At 43.0% G+C, this 19,352-nt stretch overlaps 2 protein-coding genes across 8 annotated transcripts in view; one reads left to right on the plus strand and one right to left on the minus strand.

The window, feature by feature from the left end:
• Positions 1 to 7,426: 7,426 nt before the first annotated feature.
• ARG2 (arginase 2) overlaps positions 7,427 to 19,352 on the plus strand; it is a 36,704-nt gene continuing 24,778 nt past the window's right edge. Inside the window, exons 1-3 of one of the 3 annotated variants that reach the window (XM_036310620.1) lie at positions 7,501 to 7,629; positions 8,435 to 8,579; positions 8,916 to 8,988. In XM_036310620.1, coding sequence (XP_036166513.1) covers positions 8,532 to 8,579; positions 8,916 to 8,988 — 121 coding nt within the window. In that variant the 5' untranslated portion in view covers positions 7,501 to 7,629; positions 8,435 to 8,531. Of the gene's footprint in view, positions 7,630 to 8,434; positions 8,580 to 8,915; positions 8,989 to 19,352 lie in introns of all 3 variants that reach the window. The other 2 variants (XM_036310612.1, XM_036310604.1) reach the window with 2 other exon arrangements.
• VTI1B (vesicle transport through interaction with t-SNAREs 1B) overlaps positions 16,836 to 19,352 on the minus strand; it is a 40,439-nt gene continuing 37,922 nt past the window's right edge. For all 5 annotated transcript variants that reach the window (XR_004967745.1, XR_004967741.1, XR_004967744.1 and 2 more), the window contains one exon: positions 16,836 to 18,516. The gene's annotated coding sequence lies outside the window, so the exon portion shown is untranslated. The remainder of the gene's footprint in view (positions 18,517 to 19,352) is intronic.

A 19,352-nucleotide genomic window follows, 5' to 3' on the forward strand; every position in this document is an offset into this window, starting at 1 on the left:
CCCCCCCGCTCTGCGCAGCCTCAGTTCCGCGCGGCGGTCTTGCGATTCTGCGTTCGGCGCTCCCGCTCGGCTGCGATCCTAGGATTGTCTACTCCGAAGCCTCCTAGGGGGCCCGCAACTCGGAGGACAGCTGAAAGCCGCTACTAACGTGCTTTTTCTCCATGAACTGATTTCTGTTTCTAAGCAAAGCACACCCCCAGGAGACAGTCCACAGGTATTCATCCATTCCTGTTCATTCATTCAGGAGCGGAGGGTCCTGCCTTCAAGAAGCTTCCTTCCTGGTGAGAGAAACAACATGGAAGTAACTTCAGACTCGCAGGGAGGACTTTCAACAGTGCGGTCAGGAGAGCCTCTCTGCGGGCAGACGCTGGAGCCACAAGGGTGCAGAGCAGGCTGCTGGTGGATCTCTGGAGGAGGAACTTGCCCGGAAAGAACAACAGGAAAAGCAAAGCCCCTGAGGCCGACACAGGGGGGCTTATTGGAGGAATAAAGGTCCGAGCGGCTGACGCCCGGGGAACGCCGTTGGGAATTGGGGAGGTAGATAAGGGTCAGATCCAGGAGGGTCTTGCGGGGCCTGGTAAGGATTTGGGATTTCACTGCCCAGGACTGCTCTCTCCCAAACCACTGCGTGCAGCGGGGAGTAGGCAGACCGAGCTGGGAGGTGAGCAAAAGCGGAAGATGCAGAAGGTGTGGACAATACATTAATAAACGCATGAGTAGCTGGGGCCTGTGGGATCCCTCTTTCTCATAGGATATGGCCCCAGAATGGCAGTGTGGGCTGTTAAGGAGTCATGAAGCTTCAGACCGGAGGCAGCGTCGCGTATTAAAGAATTGATCCCTTTGTGTATACAGATATGTCGTGTAACGGTCGCACAACTTCAAGTCTTTCTGATGTAAGTTAGGTTGTTTCTCCATCGTCATCCAAGATTTTGTTTCCTTTTTTTCCCCCCTCCTAAAGGATTTTCTTCAAGTATTGCTTTGTTTTTCCAATTTGTCTATCCTGAATCTTACCAAGCAATATACACCCCTCTCAGTTTGGAAAATATCGTGTGATATATTTTATGATTATAAAAGTTTGAATATGATGGAGATTTTGAAAAATACAGAAAAGAAGAAAAATATTTTCACCACTCAGAAATAAGCACTGTTGATGTTTTGGGGGGACCTCTAGTCCTGGGAGTTCTTAACCTGGGCTCCATGGATCAAGCATAGAGTTTCATCTTTGGTTTCATTAACTTCTAAATAAAATTTAACATTTTATTATGAATGTAGGCCATAAACCAATTAGTATTAGCAATACTTGTGATTTTTGTCACTGATAGAAACCCCAGATATTTTCATTTCATAATAATTGTTAGTTATCTCAAAATGTCATTTCTACGTTTTAACCACATGGGACTGAATAAACTGATGAGAATAGTTGCAATTTTATGACTTTTTGTTTGAAACATTGCTGGCTCTTTCATTTTCATTTTTGTTTTCCAGATATAAGGAAACATTTTTTTCTCTAAAGCTAGCTGTGACTCAGAGCAATTTGGTGTATTATACTTTTGTAAGCAGAATTGAAATATTTGTCTTTTTCTTCCTACTTGATCCCTCCAGAATTAGGAAACTCAAAATGAGTGTTCTCATATTCATGGTGATATTGTGAAGTTCAATAAGAATCTGTTCTCCTTAGCCCTGGCCGGTTTGGCTCAGTGGATAGAGCATCGGCCTGTGTACTGAAGGGTCCCAGGTTCCATTCCGGTCAAGGGCACATGCCTGGGTCACAGGCTCCATCCCCACTGGGGGGCATGCAGGAGGCAGTTGATCCATGATTCTCATAAATGATGTTTCTATCTCCCTCCCTCTCCCTCTCTGAAATCAATAAAAACATATTTTTTAAAAAAGAATCTGTTCTCCTTATAATGGGATACAACTGGAAACTAGAGCCAGTATCATATTTGAGAGAAACATACATAGACTCAGAAATGACCAGATATTTTTAAGGAATTAAGACTGATTTATAAAAGCTAATTAAAAACAAACAAACCAAAAAAACAACCTTGGAAATGGTGGCCTGGTACCCTTGCTTACAAGGTTCCCAGCAGCCTTGGCAGGTGTAAAAATCTCCGGATATTTGGGGGACCTCAAGAAGAGAGGCCCCTGGCCAGTATGGCTTAGTTGGTTGAGCGTCATTCCATACATTGAGAGGTTGCTGGTTCAATTCCCTGTCAGGACACATGCCTGGGTTGCAGGCTCCATCCCCAGTAGCGGGTATGCAGCAGGCATTCGGTAGATGTTTCTTCCCTCCTCTCTCTCTAAAATCAATTTAAAAAAAGAAGAGCCCTAGCTGGTTTGGCTCAGTGGATAGAGGGTTGGCCTGTGGACCCAAGGGTCCTGGGTTCGATTCCAGTCCAGGGCACATGCTCGGGTTTCAGGCTTGATCCCCAGTAGGGGGCATCAGGAAGCAACCAATCAATGATTCTCATCATTGATGTTTCTATTTCTCCCTCTTCCTCTGTGAAATCAATAAAAAAATATATACATGTGTATATATATATATATATATTAAAAGATAACATTTAAATAAATAACCTTGGATTAACTTAACCATTCTTTCCTAGGCATTTGCCCAAAAAATTTCTGTTTTGTTCTTAAACATTTCCATATTATAATTATAGAAGAATATGTTACTTGTTGAGATGTTAATTAAAGGCAACAACTGAAAAAAAAACTTACTAGGGTGGCATTGGTTAATAACATACAAGTTTCAAAGGTATAGTTCTATAATGCATCATCTGTATATTGCATTGTGTGCCTGCCACCCAAAGTCTACTCCTCCCATTACCATATATTTGTATTGTCTTTTGAGGTTTTATTCCTACTTGTAAACTGGACTAGATTCTGAATTCTTCTAGTCTCCTCCAATATCTGGCTATGAATTTCCAAACTAACGTTTCCAGTTTTGAGTTGGAATCTTTGAGAACTAAAACTGCCCTTTTCCCAAAGCCATGCAAACTAAAGTGGGATGACTTGATATTAACTTGAGAGAAGTCACCATAATAGCTAATATATGGACAATCTTTGTGCCTATTGCAGAAAAATCACCAGACATCCAAACTGCAGACCAAAATAATCTGTCAGACTGATTGCCTGCCTTCTCTCCATCTGAAAATAATTCAAGACAGACATCCAGAAATCTTGACTGCCTGCCTTCAGAACTCAGAAACCAAGGTTATAGTCTGCTCCATTCATTAACCTTTGTTTTTCTTTTGTTTCCATAGAGATACCTCTTATTGAATACCTGATTGCTTATGGCACAGGTTTAACTTTCCAGCTGGCATTCCAGCCTCCTGAAATGAGAAACAACTGTTTAACTGAATTGAACTTCTCTTAAGACTAAGACTGGCTTAATGAGATATAGAACAATTAATTGATCAATCCAACGTTCTGGAATGTGAAAGTCTGGGGAGGACTGTAAGGGTTCAGAATGAAGACACCCAAGATCTGCCTCTATGGTATGCAGATGATTTTGAGCTAATGGCAACTGTTTCCCTGTGGGCTCAAGAGAAACTTCTGTCCCCCACATATAAACTTACAAGTAAACTATATTAAAAATTAAGATAATAGGCATACATTTAAAGCCTATCATTGCCTAATTATTTTACTATATCTTTTTTTTTTATATTTTATTGAGTTTTTACAGAGAGGAAAGGAGAGAGATAGAGAGTCAGAAACATCGATGAGAGAGAAACATCGACCAGCCGCCTCCTGCACACTCCCCACCGGGGATGTGCCCGCAACCCAGGTACATGCCCCTGACCGGAATCGAACCTGGGACCTTTCAGTCCGCAGGCCGACGCTCTATCCACTGAGCCAAACCGGTTTCGGCTATTTTACTATATCTTATTATTTATTTACTAGAGGGCCAGGGCTCGGATTCGTACGCATTGAAAGGAAATCAATTAGAAGGTGGCCGGCGGGGCAGGACTGGGCGAGATGGGCCGGACATGCCCTGGAGCCAACCTCCCGCGGTCCCTCCCCGGTCCCTCCCCTGGGGAGGCGCTGGGACTCGAAGAGCGTCCGGGGAGTGAGCAGGGTCCTTCCGGCAAGTGGGGTCCCTCGGCTTGGCCTGCGGGGATTGGGTTGAAACCGAGGGTCCCGGAGTACAAGAGGGCACTCTGCAAAGTTGCTGTCGCTCAGCAGCTCGTGTGTTGAGCACCTGCCCCCTGGTGGTCAGTGCAGGTCATACCTACCAGCCGATCAGTCGGTCGCTTATAGCCTGTTATATATATAGATAGATGCTCCTGGGGGTTATTTATGTTGTTTACATCTATATGGTTGAAATACAATGCCATGTTCAGTGATATCACACTATGGAAATTGGCAAATACCATAATCTGATCTCACCTACTCACAACCTCACACCCCTGCCACAAACACCCCCACACGCACGGCGCGCGCGCACACACACACACACACACACACACACACACACGCACATGCACACACACACTCCCAACAACCTCTCAAGGGATAGAGTGTGGCAGCCACTGAATTAAAGAGACAGATCTCTAGACTATCCTACAAATGAAGAGGAAAAGTAGAACAAGCTGGGTTAGACCCAAGGAAGGGTCCTAGAGCTATGTGACAACCCAGTACAAGTTTAAAATAAATTTATAAAACTTAGCTCATTCTTTTATGACTTTTATAACCTTAGAATGTTATCTTTAATAAGTTATTTTGAAATAAATGTCCATTTTGAAAATCAAAGCAGACCAGGGCCCTGGACAGGTAGCTCAGCTGGTTAGATCGTCATCTCAATATGCCCAGGTTGCAGGTTCAATCTCTGGTCAGGGCACATAAAAGTAGCAACCAGTAAATGCATAATTAAGTGTAACAATAAATCAACATCTCTCTCTCCCTTTCTCTATCTGAAATAAAATTAAAAGAAAAGCAGACCTGTTATTTGAACTTTGGATTTTTTAAAAAATGATTTATAAGATATTTTTGGGTGGTCACTTCAGGCCCAAAACATATAGAATAAATTTAATTTTAAAGTATAATAGTAATATAACAATTACTATTCATTCCCCTGATGCATGATAATGAGGAATTAGTAATTTACCTCTGACTAAACCATGGGCAGTGGAAAGCCACTGAAAGTGACATGCAGGATTGATTTAGAATGGTCAATCTGGTGACTCCCAGTAAGTGCTCAAAAAGAGGTTTTCGCAATAGTCCAGGAGATACTGAGGTAGTCTGTGCCAGTACTAACTTCAGAAAACATAGGAAAGGGGAGAAACTGGATGTGGTGATGGGCGAGAGAAAGGTGCCAAAATAATTCCAAGGATCTGAGCAAGTGTGGCAGTAACAGTGACTGAATCCCTGACGGCATCTCTACTGTTTTCTACATCTCCCCACCCTGGAGAACTTCTTAAAATTTAGGTTGCTGGTTCCCCATCCCCAGAGTAACTAAGTAAGCTTGGAGTAAATCCAATAATTTGCATTTCTGACAAGTGTGCAAATGTTGACGCTACTGGTCTGGGACCGTACTTTCAACAACATTGCCTAACAGTAATACCCGCTTTATTTTGCTAAGGCTTCAAAGACATTTCTTTGTTAAACCAGCAGGGGGAGACAGGAATAAAATTTATCCTCTAAAACTAAATATACTGCCTTACTAGTACATTACTACAGCTGCTTGGAGTTATGATGTTGCCATGGAGACCTCTGAAATAATTTGGAAAGCAGCATGTAACTTGGCATCAGGAAATATTTTTCAGGTATTTACATTAACACCCCTCTCTCTAAAAATCAATTAAAAATTATTTTGGTAGGACTAACGTCCAGAATCTTACAAGCTGTGGTGACATAGTTAAGAATTTAGAATCTGGAGTCACAGAGCTCTGCCACTTCCAAGCTATGTGACTTCGGGAAAGTTACTTATCTTCTCTGATCCCGATTCCTTGAATTTAAAATAATCCCTATAGTAGTCCCCCTTTATCCCCGGGGACATGTTTCAAGACCCCCTCTACATACTTAACTGTCACTTAAAGGAAGCACTCTACGGCTTCTCTTTGGCATATTTGAATTGCCAGCATCATTACTCTTGCACCTGAGGCCATTATTGAGTAAAACAAGGGTAACTCCAACTCAAGCACTGTGATGAAGCAATAAGGACCCATTGATCTGATAGTCAAGAGGGCTACTAGGTGACTAATGAATGGGTGTCATGCATCTGTGGATATGCTGGATGAAGGGGTGATTCACAGCCCAGCCAGGATGGAGCAAGATGGTGGAGATTTCATCAATAACTCAGAATAACATGCAATTTAAAACTCATTAAATTTTCCATTTACTCTTTGTGTACCGTGGTTAACTGAAACCTGGGAAAGCAAAACCAAGATGAGGGGGGCTACCGTGCTTTATGGAACTGTTAGAGGGCTAAAAGTTCTAAGAAACTTTGTTGGTACTGCCCTAACCGGTTTGGTTTGGCTCAGTGGATGGAGCCTCGGCCCGAGGACTAAAGGGTCCCGGGTTCGATTCCAGTCAAGGGCATGTACCTTAGTTGCAGGCTTGATCGATGTTTCTCTCTTATTTATGTTTCTAACTATCCCTCTCCCTTCCTCTGTAAAAATCAATAAAAATATACTTAAAGAAAAAAAAAGAAACTGTTGGTTACTATTATTAAAATACTAGAGGCCGGAGGCACGAAATTCATACAAGAGTAGACCTTCCTTCCCCCGGCTGCCGGCACCGGCTTCCCTCTGGCACCCAGGACCTGGGCTTCCTCCAGAAGGAAGTCCAGTCTAATTTATTATTATCAATTACTAATACTCTAGTTAATTGTTACTTTCAGCTAGTTCAGATATGTTGCTGTGTTTGGTTTTTAATAACCAGTGTCCTCATTATTCAGGTAAAGAATTGAAAACATCTGGAAAGTAATTGTAAATCCTAAGCTTCCCATCCGAAACACCGAAACTAGGTGGGATTTTATTAATATGCCTGGCCCAGAGAGCTCTGATCTAGATTTGATCTCCTGGCCTTCAATTCCCAAAGGTAAGCGCGTTTTTTGGACCTTGAGCTCTGAGATGGACCGGAGCAGGTGGATGCAGGCTTGGTCTTGGCAGGGCACTCCCTGAGGGTCGGGTGAGACCAGTCTCAGCCTAGCCATCCCTTTCCTTGATCAGCGAGGACTGGCCGCTGTCCACGGAGGGACACACCTGTTGTAACCATCTCTTAATGACCAGACCCTGATCATTGGTTTCACGGTGTCAGCCGCTGGGGCTCCCTGGATGGAGAGCCGGCTGGTGGTGGGGTGACATCAGGGAGCAGTGGGCGGGGCCTGCCGGAAGGTGTGCGGGAGGCTGGTTGGGGGCCCCACCGGCGGGGTCGGGGCGGGGCCGTGACGTCTCGGGGCTGCGCGGTGCGGCTCGCGCACCAGGAGGTAAGCGCAGCTGCCGGCGGCGGCGCTCACTTCAGGCGGCGAAGCGCACGGAGCAGCCGGTCGCTTGGCAACGTTCCGCGCTGCCCATCATGTCCCTAAGCTGCAGCCTCTCGCGTCTCCGGACGCAAGTGCATTTCGTTCTGAAAAAGTCTGTCCACTCGGTGGCTGTGATCGGAGCCCCGTTCTCACGGGGACAGGTGAGAACTAGGACCTGGCACCGGGGAACGGGATCTCCGCCCGCTAGAACCAGAGAAAGCGGAGCGGGTGGGGGGTAGGGGTTCGAAGAATCGAGGAGAGGATGGGGAAAACCTGGTGGTTCTGGCGATTGGGCACCGGGAGAGCACGTGGGACTTTTCCCCCTAGAACACAGGGAAGGAGGGAGGGGATGGAGGAACCCTGTGTGCGATTCGGCCGGGGGCTCCGAGCTGGCGGGTTTCCGCGGCCTCCCTGGGCGGAGCGAGGAAGTGGTGGGTCCCGCGGAGGGTGATGGAGGAGCGGAAAGGAGGGAGAGGAGTCCCGGGAGGGGCTGGAGGAGGAGAAACCGGCAGGAATCCGCTGTGTAAAATAGAGAGAGTGCAGGCGAAAGGGAGCGATTTCTAAGAATTCAGGATTCGTTCTCAGAGCATTAACTGGGAAGGAAATTGGCGCTGGCCGCGCCAGCGTTGGCAGGACGGGAGGGGCTGTTCTCTCTTCGTGAAAGAAACCCGCAGCCCTGGGAGCTCACTGGTAGAGAAGCCAGGGACCTGGCCCCTGCCAGCCACGTACACCAACCACCAGATCCTCCTCACCTGGCTCAGCCTGTCTTGGCTCCCGCTCGCCCTTCACACATGGGGCTTGGAAGGTTAATTTGATTCCAGTGATTGTTGTTTTCCCCTCCTTCCCTGCGAGTGTGTGAAATAGCCAGACCTCGGGTGAAAATATTGAGAATGTCAGGTTTGGGGAGGGTTCTATTGGGAACTAAGATCATTCGTCCTCCCTTGGTTTCCCTTTCCAATATTTCAGTGACCCACGATCAACTGTGGTCCGAAAATGTCAAATTGAAATTCTAGAAATAAGCAATTCACAAGTTTTCAATTGCACCCTATTGCGAGCAGCTGTGATGAATCTCAAGCAGTCCTGCTCTGTCCTGTCCAGGATCCTTTGTCGGGTGCGTTCATGCTGTAGGCATCACCCACGGGTTAGTCACTTAGCCTTCTCAGTTATCAGGTTGAGATACAGCACTGCGTGCTCAGCTAACCCTTATTTTATTGTTATAATTATTTTATTATTATTGTTGTTAATCTGTTATTGTGCCTAATTTATAAATTAAACTTTATCATAGGGTCCGGTACTGTCTGCGATTTCAGGCATCCACGGGGGTCTCTTGGAATACATTCCTTGCGGATACATCCCGTGTAGCATAGCAGATGTCTGTATTTTTGTGAACTATAGTTGTCTTTTCAGTCATCTCCCCTCGCATCTCATTGTGTAATTTGTGTGACAGAAAAGAAAAGGAGTGGAACATGGTCCTGCTGCTATCAGAGAAGCTGGCTTGATGAAAAGGCTCTCCAATTTGGGTAAGTGGGGGATCTGAGATGTCAGTGCAGGGAGGTAACAGACCGTTCAGTCTTCTCTCTCACATGCAGGGACTTGGGAAGTGTCTCTCGTCTGCTACTGGATTCCACCTGCAGTTTAAGATCTATCAGAGTCTTCAGGCAAAGTCTTGTTGCAATAAAAAGTGTGTGTGGAAGGCAAGGAGGTAGAGAGGCAGGGCGTGGAACAAGCCACTAATGACTGCAAAGTGGTGCTAAGAATGCTAGCTCCAACTCTAACTGCACAGTCAACCTTTCCCCCTAAAATTCTGGCTTTCCTAACTCACTCATGAGGTGCTTATGACTCATCTGTCTAGCCAGTTTCCCTCTTTGAATCATCCATTTCTTCCCGAGGATTAATAGCTTTATATTACTATAAGCAGAGCCTTAGATTAGTGTTTTCCAAACTTTCCTGATTATGAAAATCACTTGGGCTATTTGTTAAAAATACTGATTCCTAGGCTCCTCCATGGAAGAGTTCGGTTTATTGGCACTGAGGTAGGACCCAAACAAGTGCTTTTCACAAACACCCCAGGTAATCAAAAGTAAAGTTGCATTCTTATATGGCACTCAAAATTTACAGGGGCAGAAGTCAATGGAACTCAGCGATAAATGCCATTTATGTAGTAATGGAGAACCCTTTTTTTTAGTAATAGGACATCAAATTCCATTACCTTTATGGTAGGAAGATTCTTCCTTATAGCCAACCCAAGTGTTTCCAGTGGATGTTAGGGGCCATTTTCTCCATTCACATTAGGACCATTCATATATCTGTGAGTGTAAAAGGCATGGCAGCAGGAAGCTATAGATCCTGGAGATAGTAATACAGAATCTAGGTGAGCATGTGCCCCGACCAGGAATCGAACCGTGACCTCCTGGTTCATAGGTCAACTCTCAACCACTGAGCCATGCTGGCTGGGCAATAGGGTCTCTTTCTTTTCTTTTAAATATATTTTATTGATTTCAGAGAGGAAGGGAGGGGGAGAGAGAGACAGAAACATTAATGATGAGAGAAAATCATCCATCGGCTGCCTCCTGCACACCCCACACTGGGGATGGAGCCCACAACCCAGCACCCTTCAGTCCGCAGCCAACACTCTATCCAGTGGTTCTCAACCTTCTGGCCCTTTAAATACAGTTCCTCATGTTATGGTGACCCCCAACCATAAAATTATTTTCGTTGCTACTTCATAACTGTAATGTTGCTACTGTTATGAATCGTAATGTAAATATCTGATATGCAGGATGGTCTTAGGCGACCCCTGTGAAAGGGTCGTTTGACCGCCAAAGGGGTCGCGACCCACAGGTTGAGAACTGCTGGGCTAGGGCAATAGGGTTTCTTTCCTAATCATTTTATTTACTCTTCAAGTTCACCACCAAAGATGAAAGATAAATTGGTAAGATTTAGTGTTAATGTGTCACACATTACCTAATGGAGGAGGTTTTTATTCTCGCTTATAAATGAGGATACTGTCCCTTTATATCAGCTATACACATTCTGCCTTTTAAAAAAGCAATCTCTGGCAATCACTGCTTTTTAATACTGGATAGACCTGTGCAGCCCATCTGATAAACTAGGCCTGGCCTTGCTCGAATTGCCTGCTCATTGCTGGATTCTGCCTCGCGACTCTTGACAAGAATCCTTTTTCAGCCTCTCACACAGGAGACAGTATTCAGTGGAGGCTGCTGAACGAGGGGGAGGGGCACATTTGTAGCAGCCTCTCCTCAGCCTTACAGACCTCCTTTCCTGTCCCAGCTCATGGTATTTTTCCACTCCACCCTGGGGCAGCTGTTCTCCCTTAAATACCATAATGCTTCCTCTGTAAACTCTCAACCTAAAGTGATGGTGAAGCTTCGATTTATTTGGTTTTCCCTTTCATTAAAAAAAAATATTTTTAGTTTTATCATTTATATTCTTACCTTGTAGCTGATTGGTAGCCCAATTGGTAGCCAGACTGCTGGTGAGTGGTCAGAAATAGAATCTCACTGCATATTAATAAGATTGTGGCACTCAGCAGATTTCCAGCCTGGGGCTGGGCTAATCTCCAGGAACATGTTAGAGTAAAGTACAGAGAAGTTCCAAAGCTCTATTCAGAAATAGTACCAAAAAAACTCAGGCTCTTCGAGCACTTTCAAATAAGCAGTATGGGTGAGTTTCAAGGGAGAGAAGACCCACGGAGAGGTTAACATTCACAAATCCCTTTGTTTTTTGCCTTCTGCTCTGATGTCGCAGGGCTATCAATGTTGCCATGGCAATGGTTAAACTTCCTGTTTTCTGGAATGAATGTATTTGACCTGGTGTGAGGCTTGGGAGGCACACTCAGTGGGTCCTCTCTCAAGTAACCACTTAATTTGAATATATAAAGAGAACCTGAGAGGAGAAATGAACAAGGCCATGGCAGAGGCGTAGTGCCTCTGCTCCTGATTCTGGTTAGCGCTGCCAGCCATGGTCATTTGCCCCTTTTTCTTCAGAAGTAGAATGAGTGTGGGGGAAAATAGCTGTAAACTAAGGATAGTAGTTTAAGGTCTCCCTCATTATAGTTATGGTAATTTGACCTCCCTGTGGTACTTAAAAGAGGTGACAGCCTCTGGCACAATTATCTAATGTGCCACTGTGACCAGGCCAAGAGTCCTGGAGTTCAGGAAGTCATTTGGGAGCTATCCTGACCTATTTGGGACATCTATTCCCATTTATTTGTCCCAATTTAGGACATTTGTTCTTCTGCTCCATTTTAACTATGTTAATTCTTCCAATTCATGAACAGGAGATATATTTACACTAGAGGCCCGGTGCACAAAATTTGTGCACAGGTAGGGTCCCTATGCCTGGCCGATGATCAGGCCCCCGGCACCACCCGTGTCCACTGCCACCCACCCCTGGTTCCCCATTCCCCATTGGGTGATCAGCCTGCCAGCCGGGGGGAGGGATTAAGATGTTGGCCTGGTCGTAATCGGTTTGGCTCAGTGTATAGAGCGTCAGCCTGCGGACTGAAAGGTCCTAGGTTCGATTCTGGTCAAGGGCATGTACCTTGGTTGCGGGCACATCCCCAGAAGGGGTGTGCAGGAGGCAGCTGATTGATGTTTCTCTCTCATCGATGTTTCTAACTCTCTATCCCTCTCCCTTCCTCTCTGTAAAAAACAACAAAAATTAATAAAATATATATATATAAAAAAAAAAAAGATGTTGGCCTGTAGGCCCCAATCAGGTGATTGGATCCTGCGGGCTGGGGGCAGCTCCTATGTTGAGTGTATGCCCCCTGTTGGTCAGTGCGTGTCATAGCTGACCAGTCGTTCCACTGTCTGGTCAATTTGCATATTACACTTTTATATATATAGATTTTTTTGTGTCTTCAATTGCTTTCAACAGTGTCTTACCGTTTTTAGTGAGTAGGTCCTTCACTTCCTTCCTTTATTCCTAGATAGTTTACCCTTTTTGTTGCTATTGCAAATAGGACTGTTTTTTTCATTTCTTTTTCCAATATTTCATTGTTAGTATATAGGAACCCAGAAGATTTTTGTATATTGATTTTGTATCTTGCAACTTTATTGTATTTGTTTATTGCTTCTAATCATCTTTTGGGTGGAATCTTTAGGGTTTTCTCTATATAGAATCATGTCATCTGAAAATAGTGACAGTTTTACTTCTTCATTCCCAATTTGGATGCCCTTTATTTCTTTCTCTTGCCTAATTGCTCTGGCTAGGACTTCCCAGTACTATGTTGAATAACAGTGGCACAAGTGGGCATTCTTATCTTATTCCTGAGCTTAGAGGAAAAGCTTTCAGTTTTTCACTATTGAGCATATTAGCTGAGGGTTTGTCATATATGGCCTTTATTATGCTCAGGTACTTTCCTTCTATACCCATTGTATTGAGTGTTTTAATTATAAGTGGGTGTCGTATCTTGTCAAATGCTTTTCCTACATCTATTGATGAGACCATGTGACTTTTATCTTTTATTTTGTTAATGTGTGTATTACATTAAGTGATTTGCATATGTTGAATCATCCTTGCATCCCTGGAATGAACCCCACTTAATCATGATGCATTATCTTTTTAATGTATTGTTGTATTTGATTTGCTAGTATTTTGTTGAAGATTTCTGCATCTGTGTTCATCAGATATTGGACTGTAATTTTCTTTTTTATGTGTTATCCTTGCCTGGTTTTGGTATCAGCATAATGTTGGCCTCACAAAATTAGGAAGTATCCCTCTTCTTCAATTTTTTTGAAGGAGTATATGACCAAAAGAACCTTGAGGGTAGAGTAAGTTTATTCTGCCCCCACAGTTGGCATCATGAATAGGATACCTCACCAGCTGGGCACTGCTTATGCTGAAGTGCCTGCAGTAGAAAGATCCTGGGATCTCTAGAATGAGCAGGCAAAGGTAAGAATTCTTGCTGAGGCACACTCCCAGTTCGCTATCTGCAGAATCTGGTCATGCACTCCTCCAAAATATTTATATTAGAAGGAGAAAATTTAGAGTCATATACCATCTAATTTGTCATATTTACTTTGGCTTTTATTTTTTTAATTGAGTCTAAAGCTTCCTACTTTAAAATATAACTTGTCCCTCCAATAAACAATGACATCTCAGGCTGTGCTAGATACATCTTTCTAATATATTTTCCTTTTAATAGTTTTACATTTTGGTATCTGTCCTTTAATCACTAATGGTATGCGCTCCACACTTAACCAATAGGATAGGTCCTCCATAATTTGACCTTCATCTACCTCTTAGACTTATTTCCACCCACATTCCACCTTGTTTTCATTGCAGCTAGGGTTGTGGGCACTTGACTGAGGTTCCACCACCAGAAGCACCTATCCTAAACTTTGGTTCAAATTTCAAGGCAGCAAATAACTCATTTTGTGATGGGCAATGATGGCAGCAATTGGTCAGTAGCCTCTGTCCATGCAAGCTGCCTTTCCCTAGTAGTGGAGGCATCAGCAGCATCTTCTCTGTGCCATCCTGCAATGTGACTGATGGGGCCAATATTTCTGGGCAGTGTGCCTTTAAACCAGCTTAGGGCCCTAATTAAAGTTCCTAGGAATTACAATAATTAAACAGATTGCTGTTCTGCTGGACTTAGCCAGAACAGGTTTCTGTTGCCTGAAGCTTAAAGATCCTGATTGCTGATAAAACAGTTTACAAATACCAATGAGAAACAAAATTTTGAGCCTTGCCTGGTTGATCAGTTGGTTAGAGCATTGTCCCGATTCACCAAGGTTTCAGGTTCTATCCCCACTTAGGGCACATACAAGAATCAACCAGTGAATGCATAAATAAGTGGAACAACAAATTGATCTCTCACTTTCTCTAAACACAAAAATAAAAACATCAATTAAAAAAAAATTTTGGACTGGAATCCTCAAAGGTCTTTGTTAATAAATTCTTGTTCCTTTGCTTGCTTTTTTCCTACTACTTTACACAATGTTCTTGAAAGTTAATATAACTCATTAGGTTACAGTTTCTTTGTCCTTTGATTTAGGACTATATTTTAGTCCCTGTGGATTTTAACAACTCTCTGTTCTCTTGGTGCTTTGATTTTTGAACCATCATGTTCCTTGCTATGACTTTTGAAAACAGCAGCCTAAAGTTTTAATTAAAGATATCTCCAAGTTCCAGGCCTACTTGTAGCAAACAGACCTACCATAATGTGTTACTGTGAATTATTTTAAATGTGTTATATCTTAAGTGTGGTGGTGATTACAGGACTGCATATATGCCGAAACTCCTTGAACTAAAAATGTGAATTAATATAAAGTATGTGTCAGAACTGTTTAAACATCCTTTCCAGGTTTAGTTTTCTTAGGAGCAGCTTTTAGTCACTAAAAACTATAACATGTTCATTCATTCACTAATTTGTATATTCAACAACTTGAGCCTACTAAGTTCTAGGTGCTGAGAATACAACAGTGAACAAAACAGAAACTCCTGTTCTAGAACTCTGTTGGGGTGGTTTGAAACAGACAAAATAAAATATATAGTATCTCAGATAATGATGAGTGCTAATGAGTAAATGAAAGCAAGGGACAGGAGGATAGCAAGTATGGGGACAGGGCAGCATTGTATATGTAGATAGGGAGGCCATACTGAGGAGGTGTCAGTGAACAGATCCCTGAGGTGAGGAAAGGAGCCATGTGCATATTTGGGAGAAAAGCGTTTCAGGCAGAGGAAACAGTAAGTGCGAAGACCTGGGGTAGAAAGGTGCCTGGAGTGTCCAAGGAAGAAGCTGTTGCTGGGCTAGCCAGTGGATCCCATGTGGGCAGGGGAGGGCCTTCTATTGTTTTATTTTTGGTTTTCCAAGAAAAGCCTGAAGTCTGGATTTTTGTGGGAGATTTGAGTTGTTTTTAAAAAAATTGTGATATAGCCATACAATGGGTGAACCTTAAAAAAGCATTATACTAAGTGAAAGAAGGCAGACACAAAGGCCACATAGAGCCTGCTGGTGTGGCTCAGTGGTTGAGTATTGACCAATGAACCAGAAGGGCATGATTCAATTCTCTGTCAGGGCGCAGGCCTGGGTTGTGGGCTCGATCCCCAGTAGGGGGCATGCAAGAGGCAGCCGATTGATTTTTCTCTCTCCCTCTCTCTCTAAAATCAATAAAAAAACATTTTTTAAAGAAAAGTATTGTGTATTAAAAGATACCTCATATTGCCCTGACCGGTTTGGCTCAGTGGATAGTCGGCCTGCAGACTGAAGAGTCCCAGGTTCGATTCCAGTCAAGGGCATATACCTTGGTTGTGGGCACATCCCCAGTAGAGGATGTGCAGGAGGCAGCTGATCAATGTTTCTCTCTCATCGATGTTTCTAACTCTCTATCCCTCTCCCTTCCTCTCTGTAAAAAATCAATAAAATATATTTTAAAAAAATAAAAAAATAAAGATACCTCATATTATATGATTCCATTGTATGAAATGTCTAAAAATAGGCAAATCCATAGAAACAGAAAGTAGATTAGTGGTTCCCAAGTGCTGGGGGTGGGGGTGGGGTAGGGGAGGAAGTGGGGAGTGACTGCTCATGGGAACTGGTTTCTGTTGGAGTGTGATGAAGCTCTTCTGGAATTGGTAATTTGCTCATGCCTTAGCAAAGGCCTCCATCACTGATGATGTGCCTGAATATAGGAAAATCTGTTATTAAATTTCAATATAACTATATATTTCCTGCTTATATGAGCAGCAAATGGTTTAACTTACATCTTTTTATTTCAAAGTTGTTCCATATCTAACATTTACCATGTTCTAGACAATGTACTAGGCTCTTGCTATTAATGTCATTCTTAATCGGTTAAAAGCAAATTAATGATACCCATTAGGATAGCTAGTGTAAAAAAACAAACAAACGTGTTGGTAAGAATATGAAGATATTGGAACCTCTCTGTCCTATGTAAAATGACATAGGCACTATGGAAAACAGTATGGTGGTTCCTCAAAAAATGAAAAGTAGGATCCAGCAGTTTCACTCCAAGCATACTGGTATATTCAAACGTTGAAAGTAACATCTCAAAGTGATATCTGTACACCCATGTTCATAACAGCTTATCCGTAATAACCAAAGGGTGGATGCAACCCACGTGTCTATTGATGATGAATGGATGAGCAAAATGTGGTTAACACATACAATGGAATATTATTCAGTCTTAAAAGGGAAGGAAATTCTGATATGTGCTATAGAATAGGTGAACTTTGAAAACATTGTGCTAAATTAAATACACCACTCTCAAAAAGACAAATACATGATGGATGAGTCCACTTATGAGGTACCTAGAATAGTCAAATTCATAGAGACAGAAAGTAGAATGGTGGTTGCCAGGACTAGCGAGAGAGGGAATGGAGAAATATTGTTTAATGGGTACAAAATTTCAGTTTTGCAAGATGAAAAGAGTTCTGGAAATAGATGGTGTTATACTCACAGAACAATGATGAATGTGCTTAATACCGCTTAAAAATAGTGTAAGGTGGTTATTTTATGTGTATTTTACCACAACTTAAAATACATATAAAAAGGAACACTTAAAAGTAAATTAGAATAGAAATGTATGAAGGACAAGGAAGGTCACCTGAGGTTGTAGCTTCTTCTCATAGGGACATGACAATGTGGTAGTTGCAATTGCACATGATAATCAGAGCCCAAAATAGAAGTTTAAGAAAAATAGTTCATTTCACTCTCCAGTGAACAGAGTTTAGAGAGAAGTCTGGAGCTGGTTTAGCAGCTCCGTTCCTGGAAGTTCAGACCTCGATTCTTACCGTGCTGCGTTAGCAGCGGGCCTGGATCTAATGGTCCAAGATGCCTATGGCCTCAGTTCTGGCAGCAGGATGGAAGAATGAACAAAGAAGCAAGCAAAGGGAGAACTTGTGCTTTCCCTTAGGAATGTTCCCAAGAAGTTGCTGCAGGACACTTCTGCTTATCCTGTTGACCCCAATGGGTCACATGGCCACACCCAGTTACAGAAGGTGGTGGTGAGCCCTAGCCGGCGTGGCTCAGTGGATAGAGTGTTGGCCTGTGGACTGAAGGGTCGTAGGTTTGATTCCGGTCATTATGAACACTCTTCAGGTTCATACTGAATCGTGCCTGGGTTGCGGGCTCGATCCCCAGTTGGGGGTGAGCAGGAGGCAGCCAATCAATGATTCTCTCTCATCATTGATGTTTCTATCTCTCTCCCTCTCCCTTCCTCTCTGAAATAAATAATATATTTTTTTAAAAAAGAATGTGGTGGTGAATTTAGTCTCTCTTCTAAAAAGTCATGCTCCCAAGTGAAACTCCTGTCTCTGCAGAAGGGAAGAATAGATATTGCACAAGCATCGCTTAGCCACATCATCTCCCTGTGCTCTGGATCCCTTACCTTCCTGTGTTCTGAGAGTCCTTGTTCCTGCTGTTATCCCTTCTCTCCCCTTGTTTCTCAACTTCTCTCCATTCACCTGTCCCTGCGGTAATTAATCTTATCTACCTCCCACCCCACCCCCCGCCCTTGACCATATGTAGCCTTCTAGCTATAGTAGTTTTGTTCTCTTCAGAGCCACCATCCTGGCTTCCCCACTGCCCTTTCACACTGGCTATAATCTGGTGTCCCGGGCCATCATTGCAATGAAACTGGTTTTGCTGAGGTTGGAGGCCAGCTACATTCCACTCACCTTAATTGAAACTGACACCACTCTCTTCTGGTTTTAACTCTTCAGGTTCCTTTGCCAGATCTGCTTCCTATCCCTTACATGTTGCTGTTCCTCAGAGTTCTGTCCTTGATCCTCTTGCTTTATGCTACGCCGGTTAACACTGTCCATTTCCGTGGCTTTCCTATCACCTGAATGCTGACGTCCAAAACTTTGTCTCCCACACTTGTTTCCGCTCCCAGCTCCATACCTGCATGCCAGCTGGCTTCCATGGATCTTCTCTTTTCATTATGGAAGTGTTCCAACATAACAATAGTAGAGATGGTAGCATAATGAATTTAATACATATGTCACCCAACATCAATCATCAGTACACAGGAATGTTTTTCACTCTACCTCCATACCTTTTGAAGCAAATCACAAACATCATATTGTTTCATCTGCAAATATTTCATTATCTCCAAAATACAAGAATTCTTTAAAACTTATCCACAATACCTTTACCTTACCTAAAATAAGTTAATATCAAATACCCAGTGTTGGGGAAATAAAAGTTTTTAAAAACCTCCCCAACTGAGAGAACCCCTCCAAGACGTAGAGAAAGAAAACAGGTAATATTGAATAAGCATTAAATCAGGCAATCTGCTAAAAGATTACAAAAATAAAGAAATCTCACTCATTTATATAGCCAAGAAGGTGCAAGACATTAGATGTTTTCAAGATAAATGATAACTAGTCCTCCAGTAAGAGAACTTGATAGTACCTTTTGTCACATATAGTGCATTCTAACTTAAAAGAAATTGGATTGGCCACCTGTGTTAGTTGATTCCATTTATCTGAAGGGTAAACAGACCTTTCATCTTAACGGGGGAGGCAGTTTTGCATATTGGAGCAAGGCACCCTCCACCTTTTAGGTGTGGTAAAGGTATTGGGGATAACTTTTAAAGAATTCTTATATTTTGTGCCCACAGAAGTTAGCCTATTATTCTCCCATAGGAACTGGGAAAAGAGGGCTAGATGTTTGCATTTCAAAAAGATGGTTCCCAGATCCTTGAGGAAACATTCTTGGGTTGTGAGACTGGCACGGGCTCCTTTAGTCATTATAAAGATTTATATACATTTGAAAAGGACAGAAAGAGAAATTTTGAAACAAAGTGGGGGGGGGGAGGTCTATTCCCTTATTTTCAACAGGGACAAGTAAGTCTTACACCTTTTAATGGTCACCCTACCCCATTAACTT

This window comes from Myotis myotis, unplaced genomic scaffold, assembly GCF_014108235.1.
Source record: "Myotis myotis isolate mMyoMyo1 unplaced genomic scaffold, mMyoMyo1.p scaffold_m19_p_1, whole genome shotgun sequence".
NCBI classification, from domain to species: domain Eukaryota; kingdom Metazoa; phylum Chordata; class Mammalia; order Chiroptera; family Vespertilionidae; genus Myotis; species Myotis myotis.